We start from the raw sequence: 24,377 nt of genomic DNA on the forward strand, positions 1-24,377 counted from the left end.
TAAAATTATGAGTATCGAGTATAATGAGTGCCATCCTTTGGATATTTTATATACTTTTTTATATCATATACATTTTGTGCTTCTGGCAATTTTTAATTTACTGTAAATGTATAAATGTACGTAGTGTACTTTATGCAAATTTAAATTTTTATGAACATGAAAAAGGAAATAGAACCTTAGAAAAGATTTGTTTTACTCGCTGAATATTAGAACAAATACTCTACTTCAGATATTTTATATATTTTTTGTATATTATATGCATTTTGTGCATGTCCGCAGTTTTGAATTTCCTATAAATGTATAAGAATCCATAATCTAGTTTATGCAAATTAAAATTTTTAGAAACACAACTAAAGTAGAACCTAAGAAGAGATTTGTTCCCCTCCGTAAACATTATAACAAATGCCATGCTCTAAATATTTTATACATTTTTTTACATTTCTCATAAATGCATAAAAATACGTAGACATCTTTCAAAAAATCTCACATTTGGTATGCCACAGATATAGTTTAGAAAAAATGCCTGTCTCGCTAGATTTCCATTAGCCTCGGCGATCACTCGAAAGAGGCGCCTTCGACTAGCCCCCGAGTTATGAGGTTACGATCGTTGACACGGACGCAGATTGATATCGAAATGAACCTTCGTGGTCCTTGCTAATGATGTTGTCGAATACGAGAAATCGTCGCCGAGTTCTTTCGTACGCGTTCGTCTCGTTGCATTTACTCGCTATTAGAGATTCACCAAGCTACGTGAAAAATCACACGCGTGCATATGATTCATAAAATATATTGTACTAGGTTTGACCGTTTCAGGTACGTGCGTATGCTTGCAACCCGAATGTATACGATTTCCAATTGTTTCTTTCCTTTTTCAAAAACATGCAATTTATCTTATTGCAATGACACACTGGAATTTTCCATGCACCGAGCGAAGTTTCCTATACAAATGAATAAATAATGATTCCTTTCATAAGTTTCTATTCTCTAAAAAATTTGAGTAATGACATATATAATTTGAAAAGTATGGTAAAAAAATATGAGTTGCATTCTGAACAATAATAAGTTTAAATTAGTGTAACATATTATTTAACTGCTTCAAAATATAATGTGTTATTGCAGATTTAAAATTTCATAAAAATGAATTGAGTGTAGAGAAACTACAATTATATGATAGGATTCTTCAATGCAATGAATATTTAATCTTGCATGATGAATGTATATTCTTTATAAAACAACTTGCACTTTATTAATTTTTTTTTAAAGGGTCACATATAGTATCACGTGTACTTGGAGATGTTAGAAGTTGGCTTGAGGGTAGTTCGTGGACAGGATTGGAAGTGGGATGACCAAGATGGTGGAGAAGGTCATGCAGGAACAGTCGTAGAAATTGGCAAACCTCCCTCCTTTGGCAACTCTGCTTCCAGTCCAAATCCATCAGATAGGACACCAGATAAAACTGTCATTGTTCAATGGGACCATGGATCCAGAAGCAATTATAGAATTGGATACCAGGGAGCTTATGACCTTTTGGTATTCGATAATGCAGCCACAGGAGTTAAGCATGCAAATATCATATGTGATGGATGTAAAAGACATGGGATAATTGGTATTAGATGGAAATGCATGCAATGTTGTGACTATGATTTATGTACTCAGTGCTACATGGCTGAAGTACATGATCTGAGCCATTGTTTTGAAAGATATCAAACAGCCAACTCCGTGGGGTAAGTTTTTTCAAGATTACATTCTTATTTGATTAGATATACAAGCCACCTTATAAACTTAATTATTTGATATATAGAGTTCAATTGAATCCCAGAGAAGGTTGCACCAAGATTCCTTTAAAAGGAATATTTATAGGGGCCAAAGTTATTCGCGGTCCTGATTGGGAATGGGGAAATCAAGATGGAGGAAGAGGTATCACATATTTATGCTTATAACTACATTGTGAATGTTTATGCACTGTTAGGAAATTTGAAAGTGCAAAGATACACAGTAACATGCAGAAATATATAAAATATTCAAAGCATGATATTCATTATGATATTCAGTACCTAAACCAATTTTCTTCCTAGATTCCATTTTTCTAGTTATCTTTGTAAAAATATGAATTTGCATAAATATCCACATTTGTATAAATATGTATTCATAACAACATTGTAATAAGGAAATCTTAGATACACAATATATTTGGCACTTAGGAAAAACTGGCAGAGTCATGGATATACGTGGATGGGATAATGAAAGTAGTCGTTCAGTGGCCACTGTATCATGGTCTAAAGGCAGCACAAACGTTTACCGACTCGGGTACAAGGGTTGCGTAGATTTATGTTATGTGGAGGAAGCTATGGCTGGCACATACTATAAGGAGCACCTCCCACTCCTTGGACAACCGATAATGACCGTACCAGACAACGGAGCCAACGTAACCCCGACAAGGAATGGTGTTCCTTTTGCTGTATCTAGTCCACGCCACTCAACTTTCAACGTTGGGGACAAAATAAAAGTATTGGTTGCAGTAGAGACACTCAAAGAGATGCAAGAAGGTCACGGTGGTTGGAATCCACGCATGGCCGAATATATAGGAAAGATCGGCAGAGTTCACCGTATCACAGATAAGGGAGATATACGTGTACAATTTGAGGGATGCAACAACAGATGGACGTTTCACCCGGGCGCATTAACAAAAGTCACCAGCAAAGACAGTTTTTCTTTAGGCGACATAGTTAGAGTGAAAACCGACTTATCCGCGGTTAAACTCTATCAACGAGGTCATGGAGAATGGATAGACGTGATGAAAAATGTAAGTTTATTGATTTTCTAATAGTCACTAAACTTTATAGTAAGAATATTTGTAGGCTCTAGGAAAAACCGGGAAAGTAATCAAAATATATTCTGACGGAGATTTAAGAGTAGCTTTAGATGGTCATACATGGACGTTCAATCCTTTAAGCGTCACATCCGTTCCTCCTGGAACTGAAACTGTTGCTCTACAGGATGAAGCGAATAGAAGTCGAGATTGGACAAGTACACTTCCATTAATCACAGATTATTTAAATATATGCGTATGTATAAGTATTGTCAATTTATTATTGCTTATATAGCTGAAGGTGTGGACACAGAGGTTGAAAAATTATTAAGAGATGCAGCCAGAGGTGAGGCTGGAGTCTCTGCAGTTCAAGAATTTCTCAAAAAGTATCCTGGTAGAGTAGATGCGAGAGCTGGCGGCCCAGGAGGTGGTAAAAAGACCTGTCTTCAAGTGGCGGCTCATCAAGGACAAAAGGATCTCTGTATTCTTCTCCTGGATGCTGGAGCTTCTTTACGAGCTGTAGACGAGGACGGAGACACGCCTCTTCACTATGCTGCTTTTGGGTTTGTTCCGAAATCAATTCAATCTAAAATAATCATATAAATTTCAAAATTATATTTTTTAGAGTTTTCTTGTTTCATATCATAGCAATCAACCGGAAATAATGGAGCTACTTCTATCACGTGGCGCATCAATTAACGCTGTGAACAATGGGAAATGTAGCGCGTTGCACGTTGCCGTGAACAAACAACACGCTCAGTGTGTTAAAGTATTATTACGTCATCATTGCGACGTTAATCTGCAAGACTCGTACGGAGACACAGCATTGCACGATGCCATCGGGAAAGATGCTCTGGATATAATCGATGCTCTTTGTTCGTGCGATAGGGTGGATTTCACCTTGAGAAACAAACGAGGCTTCAATGTGTTACATCATGCTGCCTTGAAGGGTAATGCTCAGTAAGTATACTCGATTTTTCGGCAACGAAACTTCTGGAGACTTAATTACGAAAGTATATGTGCATCCTTTGGTACAGTGCAACAGAAAGATTAGTGGCACGAGCAAGACATCTTGTAGATGTTAAAAAAGAAGATGGTTTTGCGGCATTGCATCTTGCAGCTTTGAACGGCCATAAAGACGTAGCCGCCATGCTTCTTTCTCCGACTGGTGGAAATGCGAAAGTAGATTTGCGGAACAATCGCCGACAGACCCCTTTGCATCTTGCCACTTCGCAAGGACATTGGGCTTTAGTGGAGTTTCTTGTACATCATAATGCTGACATTGCTAGCACGGATGCAGATGGAGATACGGTGCTACATATTGCTATAGTGAAGAGTCCCAATCAGAGTAACGTGGTTCCTACGCCTGAAAGTTGTCGGGATTCTCCCCTTATCTACGCGGTATGTTATGTTCCCTAGATTAATAACTATTAATAGGTTTCCCACTATCTATTTAAGTTCTATAGATTATTAATTATTAATTATTAATTATTAATAAATATCTCACAATCCATTATTATTTGAGTTTTTCCTTTCTAATTTTCTTCTTATTAGTTACGTTATTCGAATAATGCTTACTATAGATATGGCAAAATTTGGCTCGCCAAGGCGCGAAGACAGAACTCGCGTTAGCTTGTTTCCTAGTAAGTGTGGACAGGAGTTGTACACTACTGAAACATGTGAAGAATTCAAAGAACAAGACGCCATTGGATCTTCTCGAAGCTGATTCCCAATTAGCCCCGCATACCGACTTGCTACGGTGTTACCAATACCAAAGTCAGAGTACTCAATTAGAGTAAGTAACTTGATGATTGATTATGAGATTGTATAACATATATACAAATCTAATTTATTTTTATATGAACTTGTTACAGAATAGAAAATACTCCTGCTTCTCAGCCTTCCATATATCAGATAGACACAGCGTTACAATCGGAAGTCGTGCGTGGAACGAGAAAATGTATTCCAGGTTCTGGTGACGCTTCTGAATGTCACAGTTGCTTAGGTATAGTGACAAACGCGATGAAAGATGGAAATAGATTTAATCCGGGCAGCAGTGTTGTTATCAATTGTGCACAATGTGGTCATGGAATTGCCAAAACGAAAGCTAATCAAGGTACTCTATATAAATATTATCTTCAACTCATTAAGGATCAAGTAATATGTTAATATGATCAAGTAATAATGTTATATTAACTTCAATTTCTTTAAATTTCATAAAATTGTAGAATTCAGGTTGAGGAAACATCATAATGCTAAAAATAAATAAATAAATAAATAAATAAATAAATTTAAAAAATAATAATGATATGTTCTATATTCCTATAAAAGTTATTAATTTACTATTTTGTGATTTGTTATAGATGGTCAAGCAACGGGAGATATTCCTTTAACGAAACAGGAAGAGAATGTGAAAGATAATGTATTGGATGAGAGGAAGAAGGAAGAGGATCATCAGGGTAAGGAAAGAGAGAAAGATAAGGATTTAGAACGTTTGCGTTATTTGGAAACAAGAGTGGCCGATCTGGAGGAAGCTAATATGTGTAGCATTTGCATGGAACGCCGTCGAAATGTCGCCTTCTTATGTGGTCATGGGGCCTGCGAGCATTGCGCTGCTCCTTTGAAAACTTGTCACATGTGTCGCAAAGTTATTACGAAAAAGATTAATTTGTATTAGACAATCAAGTTGGAAACGTTTGTTCGCCCTCTAGACTATTTTGCTTCCTAATATTCGTACGTTAAATACGTGATATTATTGGCATGTAAAATGAAATACTGAATTACAACTGCCAAAATATGCAATATTCCCCTTTTTTAAATAAAATATGTTTAATCAAGTCTCCATAACCGCACCAATGTTGTGCCATAAATAAAAATAAAATTTGGAAGTCATGTGGGTGAGTGTCACATTTACAGTTTTTTCTTGTCGAATTTGTAGTTATTTTCAACAAAATAATCACGTGCTTCTCTTTCTCAGATTACAAACGACACTTTGCCCGTTGTATCCCGTCCATTTTTTATCATTAGTTAAAAATAAGCATTTTGTAAAAACCTCCTTCTTCTGTACTATAGATATGGAATCAAACCATCATTGAGGATTCCAAAAAGTTCATAGAAATAGGATACATATCCTCTACACTTCTGATGAATATTTTGGGATTCTCTTTTTTGTTAATAATACATATTTGACTGAATAACAACACAACGCCATTAAGTATAATGGAGATTCATGTAAATGAACTTGCAAATTTTCATACATATCGTAAATACTTTTCCATAATATACAATGTATATTATTATTAATTGTAGAGAGTATGTACTGTTTCTATTATTTTGTATGTAATGTTGATGTGACATTAGTAGTAGTATGAAAATTTAATACACACACACACATACGTACACACATTATATATATATATATATAATTTTATATATATATATATATATATATATATATATAAAAAGTCGATATCAAAGGATATTGCTTCTAGCCAAAATTAATATAAAAAATTATACTTATTAATTTATAAAGTCCTTTTGTGATTATATGAATAATAAAATGAAAATAATAAAGATTAATTGACAAAGGTAGCTGTCCATTGTAAAACATGTGCCACTAATAGTACTGAATAGAACAAATCGTTTTATAGAACAAAAGTATATTGATAATATTTATACGAAAAAATCCTCTCAAAGAATGTGCGATACTATTGCTAAAGTTGGCATATCATTACTTCTGATTAAACTATAGTGGTCCAAGCGCAGAACTCCTTAGATATATAACCATAAAAATATACCATTGTACCAATTATACATTTTACAGATTTCTTCAAAGAAACGACACAATTTCTATATCATCATTGCATTTTAGAAATTTAATTTGGGACTTTACAGCTGACATAACATTTGTATTAATAATTCAATTTACTAAAAAAGAAAACAATAATTTTCCTTCTCTCTTTTTTTATAATAATAGTTGTATTGTCACGAAGTCTGTGTTGCGCGTAACTACAATTCATTATATTATATAAACTATGATAGCGTAGCTTTTTAAGCGTCGATAATAAATTTCTACAATTTTACGTGATTCAAGACATTATTTAAATAAACAATTTCAAAATGAATAACTTTAATCAATTTAATATTTTCCTTCTTCAAGGCTTTTCTTAAATCATATTTATATATAGTCTTACAAACTAAAACGAAACATATATTTCCAAAAAACACGTTTTAACTTAGAAATTAATAATAATCAATATAATAAATGTAGAACAAAACAGCATCGGCGATTCCTTTCCTTTTTTTCTTTACACAGGCAATAAACAATGATAACAATAATAACAAACACTCAACAGATGATGCCACATTCAAACAAGACTTAAAGATGGACTTCGTTCATTTTTTTTCTTAGTTTAGCAAGCAATCTTATTTATTTTGGTACTCGATAAAATTCAATAATCATATGTTACAATATTGAGCCAGTTTTTAAAACTGTAGCGATAGTAATGATAATAATATAATAATAGTAATATTTTTTTCTCCTAAGTAACTTAAACGCAATATGCTATTCTTTATCAGATATTATTATATTATTTAGTACCTAGTGAAACTTAAATGAATTCTGGCCGGAGCCATGCGATAGGATTATCTAATTCTAACTATAGGACCATTTATCCACGTGCTTCGAGTTCTTTCTTCCTTTTCTTCCTTTCTTGTTTGTCGAGAGCGATGATATTTATGACGATACTTGAACAGTGTAAGCAATCAAGCTTACGAGTCGACATTTTCAAGTTAAAAATCCAGTCCATTCTCGTTTTTTTATATTCATCAGAACTGATATGAAATTATCGAAGTATGAACTAGTTGATCCATATTATACGTTAGATTTTATGGATACGTTAACTACGAGGAATTGATGTCACTTTCCAAAGATACTTTTCTATTCCACAGAGACATATAAATCAGAGAAAGAACATTTTTTTCATTGTATGTTGAACTATTTCTAGCTATTCGTCGATAACGAGAAGTTTCTATGAATACACGGGTGACATCATATAAAGTGCACTTCTTGCATAAAGGTATATTTTGATACGGTTCAACCAGTTCATCGACAGACTTAAATATGTTTTTGCCGAGAGAAAAAAAAAAGAGAAAGAATTCTTCCTTCTTCTTGCACTAAGTTCCGAAGTTCTCGTGTTATTATGAGTAAACAGTTGTAACATTGCTTTTGTAACAGTCTTCCCTGCGATTCGTGAAAGTATATTAGTTTAAAATTGTCTACTCGTGTCTACTAAATTTGAGTATACGCCGATGCCGACAGGAATTAGTAATCAATGATCAAAGTGACGACCTTCTTTTTACTCCCCTAGATTTCTATCGACAAAATTCTTCTAGCGAATGATTTTTCTTCCCCCTTTTCCATAGAGAATTCCACAGCTCCATTCGTTTGCCGATTTTCTCTGTATGTGCTGTCGCACCGTCAAGTGCAATTATTGTCAGCTATGATCAAGTCCTGAGTAATAGCCAAAACAATTCTTTAATATGATTTAATTACTTTTTATCTCTTTCATCTCTAATAAATATAGCATCAAACTTTCCAGCAGAGACGTACACATGTTTTCTGTGAAACTTCTATTTAATAATTTCTATACCGTGCCTAACATTGCACGTCCTTCCATTATACAATATTGCTAAGTTTTTTCTTTCGTTCGAGTTTTGCCATTGACAGGATTCTTTTAAAAGCTCAAACATTTCGATAGTATATTTGGACTGGAGGTACGCGTATTATAGGCAATACTGAAAATTATGCATGTAGAATGTCACAAGTGCACAATTATAGCATACAGCTTTTCCGAACGGTCTCTCAGTTTTCATTGCAGTATTTCATTTATACCGCGAAGACGACCGCGGTACTTCCAATCCGTCCAATCCGTCCAATCCGTCCAATCCATCGTTTTAAACGCATTTAAAATAACTCGAGATATTTCATCTTTTTTTCTCTGTCGCGTAAACAAAAAGAGTAAACTTTCGCTAATGTAGTACGTGTGTTGAAACGGAAATTCTTCCTGGCGAAAGGAAGCGTATACGCGGTGAGAAGTGATAGTTTTGCCCACTTATCCTTGAATAAATCAGTGCGCTAGTTAAAAACTGAATTTGCATTATACAATTACTACTCTTCGTATTGATCGATTGACAGGTTCAAGCTACGACCGGTTCAGGACTGCAAGGTTGCAGCTCGGGTTCGTTTTGAGGTTCTGTTGTATTTGTGGTGGCGGTACTGGCCGTGTTTGGATCATGATTTGGATCTGGATCTGGTGTTACCGCCGCCCACTGTGTGGTATATGGTGCAGCTCCTGCCTGTCTTCTGGCTTTTCTCTTTGCACGTCGTTGTTCCATCACTAAGCGCAGACGTCTCATCTTTCCCTTAGTTGCTTCATTCTCCTTTGACAGTTCCTCTATAATTATAAATAATAAAGTTACAGATCTACTTTTCCTTAATGTGTTATAGTCGATTTGTTTACCCTTTGAGTGTTTAGTAAAATAATTAGATATAGTTGAGAAAGATGTTAATTTTTCTTACTATACAATTATTTCTAATATCTTTGAATTAATATTTTTAAATATAGAATTTATGTTTTAATTTCTCTTAGACAAACGAATTAGTAAGTATTTCTTGGTATTGAGTTTCTGAGGTCACACTTTTGCAGAGAAACAACAAAGATTATACACAGATGGAATAATGGATTTATAATTTAATAATTTTCTTAATTTTCATTTTAATAATGAAATTATTGAACAAAATTGTATTATTGCAAGATGTCAGAACAAAGTTTATAATTTATGTTAGTAAATTTGATAACTCAATATTTCATTGTTTACCTATTTTTCTTTCCTCAGCTTAATAGTAAGATTTCTATAAAATATTTTTGCATGAACTAAAAATTGAACTAAAAATTCATGCGCTTCTGCATATTTCATATGTGCATACTACATATGGATTAAACACTCAAAGGGTTAAGCTGGATTTCTAGAATACCAGTAGAGTAACCAGGATTGGAGGAATCATGACAACCAACAAGGGGTGTTGGGGCACCATTTATTGTGGTTGTCGTTCCAGTTGAGGACGGAGAAGAAGTTGAAGACTGCTGGCGATTGCTAGAGTGCCTGTGATGGTGCCTATAATGACCTGCAGTAGCAGCTGGTGTGGCACATAGCAAATCATTAAGAATGTGAATGATGGTACTTATATCTCTTTTAGGACGTCCGTGTCTATCTTGAAGAGCTGGATTTAAGGTCCCACTAAATGTACCAGAGTATACACCCTTTCCATGATGATGCATACTCTCTATTATTGCACCTTGCCTGCGTCTTGCATTTTCCTATGTCCCAAAAATTGTATGTGGTTACTCACTGCATTAATAATTTAATAAAAAATATTAATATTAATTTCACTGTGTGTTTCACATTACTTAGAATTTACACTGTATGCATTCGATTACAAAAAGACCATAGAATCACAAAAATAGAAAAAAAACTGATATTCTTCTAATCACAAAATAAACAAAGCAAGAAGAAAACACATTTAAGAACCTAAGAGAGTCTCTAAAAAATGCGCTTTACAATATATTTTTTATATTTATTATTATTTAAAAAAACATAAAGACGTTTGGTGGTTTATTTTTTCACATCTCTTAAGATCTTAACAAACACACAGCGCTAACGTATATACGAAATAGTGGTACACAGGGGGAACTGGCATCGGTAACAATGTATACCTCTGCGAGGTCGACCCGCGAGGTGAGTACCTCAGAGGAGAGCTGCTTAAGTTTCTGCGTCAAGTTACGAGAAGCTTCAGCTAGCGCCCTGGTGTCTAAGGTTGCGGCCTTGGAATTCTGCTCAGCCAACGAAGAGGTAGGACTCTGAGGACTAGCATCCCCATCCACAGCATTACTCCTGGTGGAATCTGTACTGTTAGCGGATTGTTGGCCATGGTGGTGAGTGGTGCAGAGTTTCTTTCTTGGCGGGGTTATGTCGTAGGGCACTGATTCCATGCATCCATGTCCAGTAGAGGTAGATTGTTGTAGGTGGTCCACGGAAGATGAAGAGGAGGAAAGTTGAGAACTGTTGGGCGAATTGATGGATTTGTTTCTTGAGTGGTGATGATGATGATGGTGGTGATGATGGTGGTGGTGATGATTATGGTGATGGTGGTGATGATGGTGGTATAGAAGGCAAGATTGACAAGCATTGGAGTTCCCATTAGGTGACACTGAGCCGTGGCTGCTGCTAGTTCGAGCGGTTGGCGCTTGGCTAGCACAGAAGGACGAATGTGGTGAACTCGGTGAGTAAGAAGATGAGGATGAAATTGAGGAGGCAGTTGTGGTGCGGCTTGAACAGACTGGACTGGTTGTCGTAGTGGCTGTCGAGAGACTGGTACTGCAGCTAGCTGCTGCGTGCAACGCCGAAGCCAGACTGCTTATCAAAGAAGATGTCCTCGCAGCCGCGGCTCCATTTTGTAACTTAGCAGAGGCGCTGCTGGTCGAACGCGCAGCCAGTACAGTGGACCGCCTACTTTGCAGGGAACTTGATACGTGGCTAGTGGGTAAATTAGACCCGTTCGAACTATTTCCACCGATAGTTAACCCAGTGGTATTGCTGGTCGCCTGATTGGCCGTTGGCGAGGCCGGAGTTACTGTAGATAGTTGTAGCTGTATCAGCATCATGTGATCCCCTAGTCGCATTGTGAGATTCAGGGGAGCCTTGCCGGACAGAAAATCGTTCACCTGAGAATCATTCAAGCTCTCCAACGCTTGCATCACGCTCTGCTCCGGTCGTTGTGCCTGAAAATATATAATATATCTTAATCAGAATCTAGCGCACAATTCAATTTTTATTAATTCATCCCATTCCATTAATCTGGGAACGAAATTGCGATATATGGACAGTTATTTCCATTGTCACAATATTGTCGGCTGACCTAATACATACTTCTTACAGAAAGAAAAGACTGACTAGAAATGTAACACAGCCGATAAAAATGCGTGACACGATTCGATCAAGTGTTTACCGCTAAACGGCGTTTAAATACTTTTACAGGATAAAAGGCAACAGTCGGAGAGCCGAGATGGAAGCCGTATACGACCAAGAACTCATTGCAGATTAGCCAATTCCACTCTACCAATTTTATGGCTCCGGTAGCAGCAGTCAAACATCTGAATCAGTCGCTTTTTGCATCCTATTTTATAACCATCATCAAACAGCTTTGATCTTATAGATCAAAGTTGATAAAGATAAATCTTTTACATAATATATTTTGGAAGATCCAAAACCTAATATATTTTTTTTTTCTTTGAGTATACTGGCTTTTTTCGAGCAACTATACGCTCTTGCACGAGTCGAACTATTGAAAAATCGTGGCAGAATTGAAAGGGACCGCTGGTAAAGTGGCCTACGAAGTGAAACGCCAATATCTCATAACGCTGGTATCGCCTATTCATTCAGGCAAAAGATGAGGTTGAATCGATGAGCTCACGACAAGAGATGGAAACGCGAGAAGACCTGCAGAAGAGAGGAAACCTCGCGGAACCGAGGCTCAGACCCTAGACGGCACAACTAGGCATCCCCCGGTACACCTAACGGACTTCCTTTCACTGACGGTCATCGTATATTCGGTAATTCGATTTACATTCGTTTTATGGGAAATCTAAACTTCGATGAATGGACCCTGCGTCATCTTAACCACGTAATGTTTCTCTCTTTTTCCGAAACTTCCACAAAACTTCCCAGTTCCCATTAGTTCGAAGTTAATCAAATAAAACAGATTAATACTATATCAATAATTTTTTAACCAATTAGATTCAATTAGCGAATCATTTAGTAATTTATTATTGATTCAATTTATATATTTAATCATCTCCATTCCTTATTTTTTCCATAATTATTATTAATGATTTTATAAAATAGATAGCTTTCATGTTTCAACTATAATTCACGAATTATTATTAGAGGATCGCAGTAATTCCCATGGATTCTCGTTGCAATTACTACAGGTCAGAGAACCCCTGTCAATGCCACGGAGCACTGTGAGTGCCGCAGCGACCGTCGACGAAGCCAGTGGCGCCACGCTCGAAGCGCAACCTGCTATCAAGCCAGGAACGTACACCATGAATCGTAAATACCCGTGTGTCTGACGCCTCTCCGCCGGAGTCTGGTTCTACCCCACCATGCGTTGTGTTGCTCAGGCATGTCTGCGGTGGTGGTGAGTCGTATCGCAGGATAAGGAAAAAGTATTTACACTTCGAAAAGAGAACTTTGGGTTGCAACAGCCGATGGTAGGGGTATCGTTACACGAGGAACGCTTACGATTTATGATTTACGCACCACGCGTCAACCAGAGATACTGCCAGAAATTCTTAATACGATATAAATGACAAATTACGTTAATACCAGCGTCTCCAGTTGTAACGTCCGCGCTTTACACGTGTAGATAGATCTTAACCGCTTTTAAATGCGTCTTACGTAGAGTCTATCAGAAGATATATTATTGAGCAATGCTACATTGTAGCCAATTGTTGAATATTGGGTTGTTCTTAAAGTTCGTAGTGATTATATAAATGCTACTTCTAATTTGAATACTAAAGAGAACTGAGGAGAAATATCTAGGATCGTTAATAAAACAGGTTTCTGTTTTTAGCAAGATAGTGTTGAACGTCATATGCCTAAAAAATTTTGAATCGTAGCTGAAACATTCTGTTTTATCCATTAGTCACTGAATATAGTACACCTTCATTATTATTTATCCTAGTCTTTACAAACTTATTAGAGCGACATAAACAAGAAATAAAATATTGTAAAAGCTTGCGAAAGCTTACATAAATGTTTCTTTACTTTCATTAGGAACTTTTTAAGCAACCTAATATTTTGAACCTCACAAAGCAACTGGAATATAGTTGCTTTCCCCTAACCTTGAGAATTTGCCTTTCCTTTGGTACATGTTTGAACCATCTGGAGATGGCAACTAAAATAGGAACTCTCACTCGTTACGACTTTCCAAAACACTCATCCAGAATTTCTCTACAATATGGTATAGACTTTAACAAAGGAGATTCATTTTATAACATTCTGCGTTCCAAGTATCACATTGCGGTTAGACTATCGGTGACTGCAAGATAAAAAATCGCGTCGCGATGCGACCTTATGACTCTTCTTTCTATCTCATTGAAAGAAACGAAGGAAGAACAAATATGACATCATCGCATTCTTACGGTTTTCGTTATTCAAAGCGGTACAATTTGGTTTAAGACATGACAGTGTGATCAGCTGTCTTTACCCTCGCTTAACAATGTCTGCGATTATTAAATCGAGCCAGCTGCAAAAACGATACATTAACCTGGTCCTAGCGCGCTGTCCAATTATCATTTAACGCCCTTTGGATATGTTCTTCTGGAAATAACGCGGAAACGTCAGAGAAGCTCTGCTCTGTTCTGCAGAATTTCCACGGTCGATCAATAAAACTTCTCCACTAGCCAAGTAGATATTACCGGAGTCGCCTATCAAACTTTCAACCTGTCTAAAGAAGTCTCATTCCAGTACTACTATGCAGGAGTCTGTAACGAGTATGGCTATATATACGTTCTTACATTTCGTGATCGATATCGCCTTTCATTCTCTAGCTCAGGAGTTCACACATGTATACATATATTCTCCCAGGTTACTAATTTTCACTAAAACAAGAATATAATCTATTTGGTGAATACAACGTTTTTAATCTCAAAGGTTGAGAACCCTCAATACATAGCACCGGTTTTTTTCAAATAAAGGTCAAGAACCACCGCTACGTGCTCATGAATGAACAGTTAACGTAGTACTACGTTTTTACAGGTGCAACCATACAGAGCTATGTTCCTCCATACTCCTAGAGAGCCAATATAGACAAGGAATACCATATATGGTATTCTATAGACAAAGAATACTATATATATAAGAGCAAAACTATAATGGCTACAAAAAGTACTTATAAACACCCTTATTTTCCAATGAAGCGTTTGCTTATCAGGTTCCACATTTTATTATCACAGTATTAAATTTTTGTAATCAAATGAAAATAAAATACAAATAACATGAAATTTAATACACTTGAACTTAATGAATTAGCATATAAATACTATAATTAATACAATGGTGTGCAAATACCTTTTGTAGTCATTATATATAAACAAAGAATAAATATTGGATCGGTCGAAAATTTCATAGCGTTTTTGTCATGAATTTCTATCAAATAATAAAACGTTCGAGCAAATACCAGAAAGAAAACGTATTAATGTTTTAAAATGTTTTATACGATACATATAATACACACATAAGAGTGTTTTTACGGGTTGAAGTTGCAGATGAGAAAATTGAATTTTAGATAGATCTTTCTTCATTTCTGACTACCAATTTTCTAAACAACCTAATGTAAGGCGCGTGTCGATCCGAAGAGCCAGAGTAGAGCCGATTAGGCTGGCCAACTATGTTGTGCGAAACCGGCGTATGTCTCGCCCCGTTTCTTCGTAACCACCCACGAAAGAACGTCGGACGTGTATAGAGTCACTGTAGCAGTGATCGTGGTCGCGAAGCATAGCTACACACATATACACACCCTACACACGAGTATACTTTAAAATTGACTGCGGGTGACCGAGACTCGAGCGGGCGGTCCCCTTGACAGCCATGCGAACGAGTCTCGGTCGCGATAAGGACCCGTGTGCCAGCGCTGTTGCCAGTGCCTCGAGCACAGCCCTAGAGAGACTATTTCAATGAGAGAGAAAGACCGTGTATCCTTTGTGTATGCGCGTGCACTCGGTGTATGCACGGGCCAGCTTCGTTTTTATTGATTCAAACCGAATAACCTAGCGGAGATGGTTAGTTTGATTCTTCTGATTTCGTTCTCATGGAACATCGACCAAAGGAAGTCTAAAAAGCCTTCTTCTTCTTTTCACGAATGTGGGATGATGTTGGGAACAAGAAGGTAGAACTGTAAGACGCATGAACAATTATATGGAAATCATTTAAAATACAGGATTGAGTAAATGATTTAACGTTATAGAATAATCAAATTGCAATAAGATAAAAATAAAGGTTCTGGATTGGAGGTACTGCTCAGTTATAAAAAGGAATAATTACAGAAACTTTGTGACCAATGGAAATACCTGTAAGGTGTCACGACAATAGAAGGATGGTATAAGATGAACGAAGAAAAGTATGACGCAATAGTACTGGAAAATAAAGCACTGACGATACGGTGGCCGAGAAACCAAGTGACCCAATGATACACGAACCAAGTTAACGGCGTTTATCCGGATCACAATTCCACACATGTTTTCTATCTTTCGTGGGAACTCTTCTTCTATGGATTCTTCGTAGAGCGAAGAATAAGCAACATTAAAAAAAAAAAAAAATCCCATGAGATTCGACTTCTGTTCAGAAATAATCTCATACAGCTTAGACCCTAAAGCTTACTCTTCCATTCGTAATTGACAATGGTAGTGATCAATAATCCATTTATTTCATAGAAACTATGCTTTATGATCTTTTGAAACCATAATTACTTTCTGCATTATAAAAAGAAGGAATTGAATTTACATTGAGATAACAAGTTGGTCTATAGTAATTTAGGTAGTTTTATTAGGTTTTTATCGCCAAAAATATGCAATTGACTTACCAATAGGCCGGTTTCCACGCTCGGCAGCAGCGTAAGCCGACTGCCATCTTGTAAACGATTTTCCTCTAGCGTTCCCTCACGCAATTGTCTGAAACACACAAATTTCCAGTTAAATTTGTCATTGAAACTTTACGCTAATAAAATCAGTGCCAAAATTGTTATACATTAAGGGTAACATATGAATACCACAAAATAGTTTTATTCAGAAAATTAAGATTCAATATTTTAGCCCATTAGAAAAGAAAAAACATTTAATAAATTTAACTGTATTGTTCATAAATTGACATTTATATCTTATAGTATATATTATATTTAGATATTATAAAGAAGAATGATTAGTAAAATATTAATTATTTTTATCTGTGTTTTACTTCAATAGAGAGTGGAAGTTCTTTGTTTTTATCTAATCCACCAAATCCTTAATATTATCTTATGGAGACACTTTAATTTAAAAATAACATTATAATTATTGTGACTCGATCCTGGTAGTTTAGCAGTCCCAATTCTCACAAATAAAATGTGTTATAAAGTGGAAAATCACGAAAAATGGGCACTCCTCGTTTTTCCCCTTAATCTCCATATGTTGTTTTGCAATACATTGCCTGATAATTGCGGGCAATTCCAACACTGAGGCGTTACCCTTATCGCAGGCAGTATGATGCAGTCATTTTTACTATTGTGACCTCTCATAATTAACTTTATCTCTGCCCATGGTCAAAGTTATATTTCATCGAAAACTGCCTGTAAGAACATATCGCTAATTACATGTAATTATTGTCATAGGAACATCTATTTATTTTTTATGTAAGATCTACGAATAAGCGAATGTGTAATCAATTACGATAATCAGTAGAAACTTCAATACCACGCAAAATTACATAAATTGTAGGCGTCAATGCTTTAAAAACCTCGTGACATTAGCGTTAATCATCATGCTGAAAGTAAGGGACAAGAAAATGATAACACAGCGGTAAGATCCGAGAGATTAGACAATACGATAAGTTGCTCTATCGCCACAACAGACATCGAATGAAGCCGCAAATAGCGTACAGGGAATTGATATCGACTGGCAATGTCGCGAGCCGCAAGAAACACTGTGCAACTCCTTCCGCAAAATGTTTATACCTATAACACATTATTCCTATATTTCGTATAATTAGAATTGGAATTTTCCATGATTATATATAAAATTTCATAATTATATTCCATAATTAACTACATATATATATGTATATATATAAAATATAGCTTAACCTGTAATCTTTACAAAAAAATATATATATTAAACATTATAGGTTAAGCTAGGTTATATACTGTAGAATAAGCTATAATTAGAATATTGATGATTCATTTCCATTGCAGATAACGTACAAAAGAAAGATATACAAATTTGCCTCATTCGTCCATTAAAACACACCTTGTAACATGCGCAGGTGTCTAAATATGTATTAACACTTAGGCCTTCCAACTAGTACTATTGAATTATAGATGACTATAATAATCTTATATTAGGTTACTAAAATTTAGGATATTTCATTTTATATAGAGATTTATATAGAAACAGATCAATAATAAAATTAAATTAAGTTAAAAATTTCAAAATTAAGTAATCTAGTTTAACCACAGTTAATTCCTGACCTAACCATATTTTCACTTTTTGAATGAACTGAATTGAAGTTGAATTGTAGGATTTTTGTTTCCAGTTGCGTCCTCAGATGGGAATGAAATAGATTTAGGGAATTTTTAAGACTTAACCGACAACGAAGACCAGGTCAACGTTACGCCATTGTTACGTCCAGAAGCGGCACCGGGATTATACAACGCGGGGTAACGCCCGATTGAAATTTATTAGCTATGCTTCTTCTAATAAGGGGATAGATTGTTCGTAAGACGTGTTTCTAAGCAGCGTTCCTTGTTATCGTTATAACATGGCGAAACGTATGTATTTACGTTCGAAAGTATTAACTAGTCACTGAAATGATTGCGAAAATACCAACATTCCTTCGTCAGCGTTCGTATAATTGACTTCAATTCTGCAAATGCATATACATTCCACGAACTCGTTCGGTACTACCTCCGTAAAGAATCCACTATCAATTAGAGAGACTTAAGGCAAACCTCAATTTTTTAAAAATATATTTTAGAGCTTGGAGGATCCAAATATCAAAGCCTAAGGTTCATCTTCATACTGCGATTAGATTATTCCTTATATGTTACACAAGTTGTATTAAGAATTATACCTGCAGCCTTCTGCACAATATATGGTGAATCGACAAGTTACGAATTGTAGGTTATGTATTTATGTTAACAATTTCCCAATTTTACACCAAATAAGGGAATCAGGGAGAAACTAGACAACGGGAAACTGTTTCGTTATCAAACTCGTTACTACTGTGCAAAATAAATTTATTGACTTGTAAAATTGTAATTGACTTGTAACTTGTAAAATTTCGTTAATAATAATTAGACCGAGGAGTTTTATGTACTTATAGGAAATTTGAAAGTGCAAAATTGCACAAAATGCACATAATATGAAAAAATATATAAAACACCTAAAGTATACTGCTTTCTATAATAATAAATAAGTAAAGCAATTTTTACCGAGATTATACTTTGTTAATTATATTCTCAGATATGAATTTGTATAAAAATCTGCAATCTAATAGTAATATTAATTCAATTATGCAAGAGGGATCTAACATGCATTCTTAAATAAGTAAAAAAGGATTTCTTGTTCATAAATTGATTTAGAGCAGAGACATCCATCGATTGATCGGCATTGAAAGAGGAAGTATGAGGGTGGCGGATATTCGCGACCCTGGCGCCACTTGCGCGGACTCCAACGGGCTTAACGGTTTTTCTGAAGATCCTGGTAAGATCAAGTCTTTGACCTGTATACGTTTCTACGATCATCTCGGATAAGTATGTACCCTCTTTTTAAAGAACTATTACTATTATTGAAGCCCCAAAAACCTAAACTTATTCTTTCATGAAAACCAGGTATCAATTCTTTGATTTGAATTCTAACTGACAAAGTACTGGAACGTACATATTTGAAACAATGAGCATATGACTGGGAGAAAGTTTTACGACATAGATACGTCTTCTGAGAAGCTTTATCGGTTTCGGATGAGTCGACAAAAAACAGAATCGAATTGTTTGTTTGAATGGATAAGCATACACAGACGGTTGCAATTCATATGATAAATAAGTCGTTCATAGGATAAAGTGGATAACTCCACTATTTTAAAATTTTTTGGATTTTAATGCCAAAGTATTTGATTGATGCTTTAGATTGCGGATTTTTATACATTATATTTTTGGGAATATGATCAAAAACCCAGACTCGATAGACAATTGTTGTACCTACCAAATGTTGTACAAAGAACTATATTTTAGATATCTTATATATTTTTTCATATTATGTGTATTTTGTGCAAATTTCTTGTAGATGCATAAAAATCTACAGTTTATTTATATTGTGTAATTTATCAATTTTCTCTAATTTGTGTTTAGTGGCGTTAACTGCCTTGACAAATAAGCGGTTCAAATAATAAATGCAGTATCCACAATGATCAGCAATGTATGTACACAAAATATAGTTAGGAAAACCAAATTAGCTATATTTTCAGTATGGACCTCTATGAATGAAAAAGAGAAAAGCGTGCTACGTGAATGGCGCTAAGAATAAACTACGTCTAAATTCGAACATATATAAATACATAAAGTAAAGGAATACTAAGAACATTCTTATCGCTAATGTGATAAATATTGTTTTCTCCTTGGTTACTCTCTAAGGTCATGAAACCTATTTGTAATGATACCGTTGTCCACTATCATTTCTCTTACTAATTACAAAATCGTAATTAATTACACATTTCTTTTATAGTAACGGTAAAAAATTCTTAAATGAATAGTAGTCGATGATAAAAATAATTGGATGGAAAAGTTTACTCCTTGTTTGTGCAACGAGGATGAGTAACAGGTATAAGACTCTCGATGACACATGCTTAATCGTGGCACAAAACGGTTAAGGTAAGGTTGCATTACACCTTGTTTTTTTACGTGATCCAAGTCGCAACCAGAAGATATATGTATTATCTTTTAGATAGAAAATCTATTCACAAACTTAAAAATAATATTATTTGTGATAAAGATTATGAATTTTCAACAACCATATAGAATAAAAACACAAGAAAATTTGTAAAATGATGAAAAGCAAATTTGATGAAAAGAGGAGTACACGAGCACTGACCAATTCTGACAGTTTCACAGGGAAAATAACGCTAATACAGGCAAATTAAAATCGTCGGTCCATTCTGTAATTAATGCGATACGCATGAACTGAAGATGCAATAGAATGAAACGGAAAGAGACGAATGGGACGCACACGGCGAACGGGCTAACAATGTGCACGTGTCGCATTTACACCGACGGGAGAAGCGAGAGAGCACACACATTAACTACGTAGCGAAGAACCGGCGTGTGCTACCTGAGCCTGGAACTGGCCTGGCAGGCACAAGGGAACAAATAGCAATGGGTATTCGTTTCTCATCGATACAACTCTTGAAAAAGATACGATACTTTCGTTGGAAACGCTCAATTGCTTTACATGCAATTACAATTATATTTAATCTTGCTGTTCTCCTCACACTTTCCTTAGATATATATATATATATTAGAAATCTTTATTCATAATAAATGTGGAATATACAAAGCAATACCAAAATCAAATATTTAAGTAGTATCTATTCTTTAATAATATATATATATACACACATATATATATAGACCTGAAGAGAAAAAGATTAAAATCAGGAAATTTCCAAAACTTACATCTTGTAAGCTACTAACTCAATACAGATTCTCAATTATTCAGTAATTTAAATTCGAATTTACAATATATGACTTTTCAAAGCCCTTTGTGATTTCTTAGAGTTAGAGATGCAACTGAAGAAAAAATTTAACGACAATTGCTATATAAAATCGAGATGCGAGAAATGGAAAGAAAAAGGGGAGAGGCAACTCAAGAAGAGGAATAAACAGAAAGAGAGAAAATTCCAGCGATATGTTGCGTACGGGAATAGCCAATCCTGTCGTCTTTTCCATCCGACTGTTTCTCTTTCTTCTTCTACCTCTCACTGCAGAGGGCTGTCACCGTTCCACTTTACGAGAACGCGATTCCCGAGATATTCTACCTACTACACCACCTCCACCTCCTCCTACTTCGAGTCTATGGTATGCCAACCTTCCTCTCCACCATGTTTCTCTTGCGTGCTTGTACGAAGGAGGAGGATCAGTCCGAGCGGCGGCCCCCACGACGCCTACGAGTATTATGCCCACTCTCTCTTTTTCGTTCAGAGCATCAATGCTGTTTTCGTTCTTCCTCTCGCACTTTTCAACTAACAATATCGTGTGCAGTAGTGTGCACACGTTCGCCTGCCATTTCTTTTTTTTTTTCTTTTTTTTCCTATGAAGGGTCGTCATAGGGTCGTCCTACACCTAATTTTCCCTTCGAAATCAAATCGTGAGAAAAATTCAATCGTCCGAAATCAATCGTCTGCTCCATCGATTTATCGGTAATTTCAAAGCATGTGATCCGAATATTTCTTGTATTATAATAAATAGAATATATAATATTCAATCAATTTATAATTAATATAACGTTTAGACCTATTATTTATGACAAACAGGTCACGATTCAAAGCGATAGTAACACGTATTATGTGTACATACAATACTGCCTTGGTAACTGGTCAGCTATCAAGGGAGGAGTCTACATGAATAAAAAAAATTCTGCCTCAGCGTGAAATGAACAGAGATACAGGCACTGATACCCGATACCTATCTCAAGATATAGAGATTCTTTCTTGCAACAATTTTCTTAAGGACAGTTAAATACCGAACACGCAAAAAAATGAAAGTTGTACGCGTGCAAAAGAAACGAAAGAGATAAATGTATAATGCTGAAGCTTCTCTTTATAAAGGCGCAAGGACTAGTGGGGATAGTTACGGTCAATTACCAAAGTAAACTTTCGGCTGGTTAACAAAGTAGTATGTACTTTACATATGCTACTACCTCTAGAAGCCAAACTGATCACCTCCATTGCGCTCAACCACCTAGTTACCAAAAAACAAAACATCAATCGCATACTCTGTTACTAAAATTACAAAATTCTCCAAAAATCATTTTGACTTCTGGGACTCTTACATGCACGTATACTCTTTCGATATACAAACCTTTCCCGATGTAGTAAACAAATACGTTCCTTTGCGACCTTCAACCTCTTCGAGATGATCTTCTTGAGGTTCTCGACGGTGTCCGTCCGGTCGACTGTAAGGTCGAATTGCCCACCGGTAGTCGGCGTGATGCTGATGGTAATTTCGTCGGGCTCGAGGACGGTGGCAGCGACGCAGCCACACCCCGGCTGCGGTGGCGGCGGCGGCGTAGAGGAGGCGGACGACGACAACGATGACGACGAAGACGATGAGGAGTTCGTAGGAAGTGGAGAAGTGGAGCCAGCCCTTATCGAGCCTTGACCGCAATATTCCGTTGACTGGTCGCTCTGCATTGTTGTAGAATACGTGGAAGAGGTGGTGGCCGTGCCTGACGACGCAGACGAAGAAGCGGTGATGTCGTCGGTGTTCCGTTGGGTCTTCGATCTCTCGTCGTTCTCACTGCTGTCCATCGCCGTCACGTCCGACGGCGGACCCGTGCTACCGTCCATTCTGCCACGGTAACTAACGATACTGGTGGAACCGTATCGCCAACTTACGCGCACCTACCTCGTTCCAACCCACGTTCTCGCGTTCCGACTACTATGTAATGTGTATCATGCACCCGCACCTGCACCTGTGTCTCCCGGCGTCCTAGCTGTCCGAGACACACTCGTCCGCGTCGCACAACCGCAGTGTCGCCGAAGGTCTGGCCACAGTGTCTTCGGGAACGCGCACGCCACGAGGAACGACGAAGCGAATACCAACCAACGTAGGGAGAAACGAGGATGGGAAGGGAGAGACGAACTGAGGTGGAGACCAATCTGAGAAAAAAGAAAAGGAAATTTATGAGATCCTTGAAATATCGTATATAGGACTTGTGATTATATAGGTATGTATGATTCTATATAGGGATCCCTAGGAATTAAAAAAAGTTTTCTTACTAGGTGGTATTTTAGTACATCGGTACTGGAAATTGTTCTTAGGAATCGTTGGACACATATATGATAAGGTTCTGTACTTTTGGTCCGTTTTTGTGTAACATAAATATGCTCTGTGCTGCCTGATTCTTTGTTCTTATCGCGCACACACATATACACATCTGCACTAAAGACAAATTCCGCGTACAAACCCTGTGACCAGCCACTAGCAACTGAATAGCCAAAAGCCCAGACTTTTGCTAGCTTCCCAGACCGGGCCTAGCTTTTCCAACCGATCAACGATCAACTAACATAGCAGCGCCATTCCGGAGAATGTACGAATGTCCTCAGAGCGGGATATTTGAATAGGGAAAGATGTTTAGTTTGTTGTTCATGCTTAAAGAATTTATTTAATCCATTAACGCATTGACTGCCATGTAAATGTTATGTATTATGCTTTAAAAGTCGCAATAGATTGAGGTATATTATACTATAATATTGAACTTTTGCAAAATATTATATTGTATTTGCGCACCTTTTTTCTGGCAATGTTATTTAATAATAAGTCATTTATATTGTTGAAAATTTGTTAATCTATAAAATTTATCTCATTTTAATCATTCTAAAAAATATGGTGGGTTACCGATAACCACCATGACAGTCAAAGTGTAAGGTACTAAGCAATATCTTGTCAAATAAACACATAGGAATAGGAATTTATTTCATCTAT

General features: G+C 36.2%; 2 protein-coding genes across 7 annotated transcripts; one reads left to right on the forward strand and one right to left on the reverse strand.

The window, feature by feature from the left end:
- Window positions 1–533: 533 nt before the first annotated feature.
- LOC126874481 (E3 ubiquitin-protein ligase MIB2) lies at window positions 534–7,966 on the forward strand. Its single transcript, XM_050636623.1, has 11 exons — window positions 534–813; window positions 1,264–1,724; window positions 1,802–1,917; window positions 2,202–2,803; window positions 2,859–3,027; window positions 3,105–3,372; window positions 3,458–3,769; window positions 3,847–4,210; window positions 4,393–4,604; window positions 4,684–4,925; window positions 5,173–7,966. The coding sequence occupies exons 2-11, from the start codon at window positions 1,294–1,296 to the stop codon at window positions 5,484–5,486; spliced, it is 3,030 nt and encodes a 1,009-aa protein (XP_050492580.1). The 5' UTR covers window positions 534–813; window positions 1,264–1,293; the 3' UTR covers window positions 5,487–7,966.
- On the reverse strand, window positions 6,934–23,965 carry LOC126874489 (midnolin homolog). Of its 6 annotated transcripts, XM_050636649.1 has the most exons (7): window positions 23,298–23,965; window positions 23,119–23,228; window positions 22,752–23,046; window positions 16,512–16,599; window positions 10,585–11,649; window positions 9,846–10,188; window positions 6,934–9,264 (listed from the first exon to the last, which is right to left on the reverse strand). In XM_050636649.1, exons 2-7 carry the CDS (start codon window positions 23,198–23,200, stop codon window positions 9,008–9,010), a joined length of 2,130 nt encoding a protein of 709 aa, XP_050492606.1. In that variant the 5' UTR covers window positions 23,201–23,228; window positions 23,298–23,965; the 3' UTR covers window positions 6,934–9,007. The 6 variants fall into 6 exon arrangements, with proteins under 6 accessions (XP_050492606.1, XP_050492605.1, XP_050492604.1 ...); XM_050636648.1 differs by having other exon boundaries at window positions 23,119–23,964; XM_050636647.1 differs by having other exon boundaries at window positions 22,752–23,228; window positions 23,298–23,963.
- Between the last annotated feature and the right edge of the window lie 412 nt (window positions 23,966–24,377).

The sequence above is a fragment of the Bombus huntii genome, chromosome 16, assembly GCF_024542735.1.
Source record: "Bombus huntii isolate Logan2020A chromosome 16, iyBomHunt1.1, whole genome shotgun sequence".
Classification (NCBI taxonomy): Eukaryota; Metazoa; Arthropoda; class Insecta; order Hymenoptera; family Apidae; genus Bombus; species Bombus huntii.

What these genes read in the sequence shown, in the direction of transcription:
- LOC126874489 (XM_050636645.1), bottom strand. Translation starts at nt 23,239, where the DNA reads ATGGACGGTAGCACGGGTCCGCCGTCGGACGTGACGGCGATGGACAGC. An exon ending in TGTTTACTACATCGGGAAAG is followed by an intron (nt 16,600 to 22,751) that starts GTTTGTATATCG and finishes TGTGTGTTTCAG; the next exon opens with ACAATTGCGTGAGGGAACGC. An exon ending in CGCGGGTCGACCTCGCAGAG is followed by an intron (nt 10,189 to 10,584) that starts GTATACATTGTT and finishes TTTGGGACATAG; the next exon opens with GAAAATGCAAGACGCAGGCA.
- LOC126874481 (XM_050636623.1), top strand. Translation starts at nt 1,294, where the DNA reads ATGTTAGAAGTTGGCTTGAGGGTAGTTCGTGGACAGGATTGGAAGTGG. An exon ending in GGATAGACGTGATGAAAAAT is followed by an intron (nt 2,804 to 2,858) that starts GTAAGTTTATTG and finishes GAATATTTGTAG; the next exon opens with GCTCTAGGAAAAACCGGGAA. An exon ending in CAAAACGAAAGCTAATCAAG is followed by an intron (nt 4,926 to 5,172) that starts GTACTCTATATA and finishes GATTTGTTATAG; the next exon opens with ATGGTCAAGCAACGGGAGAT.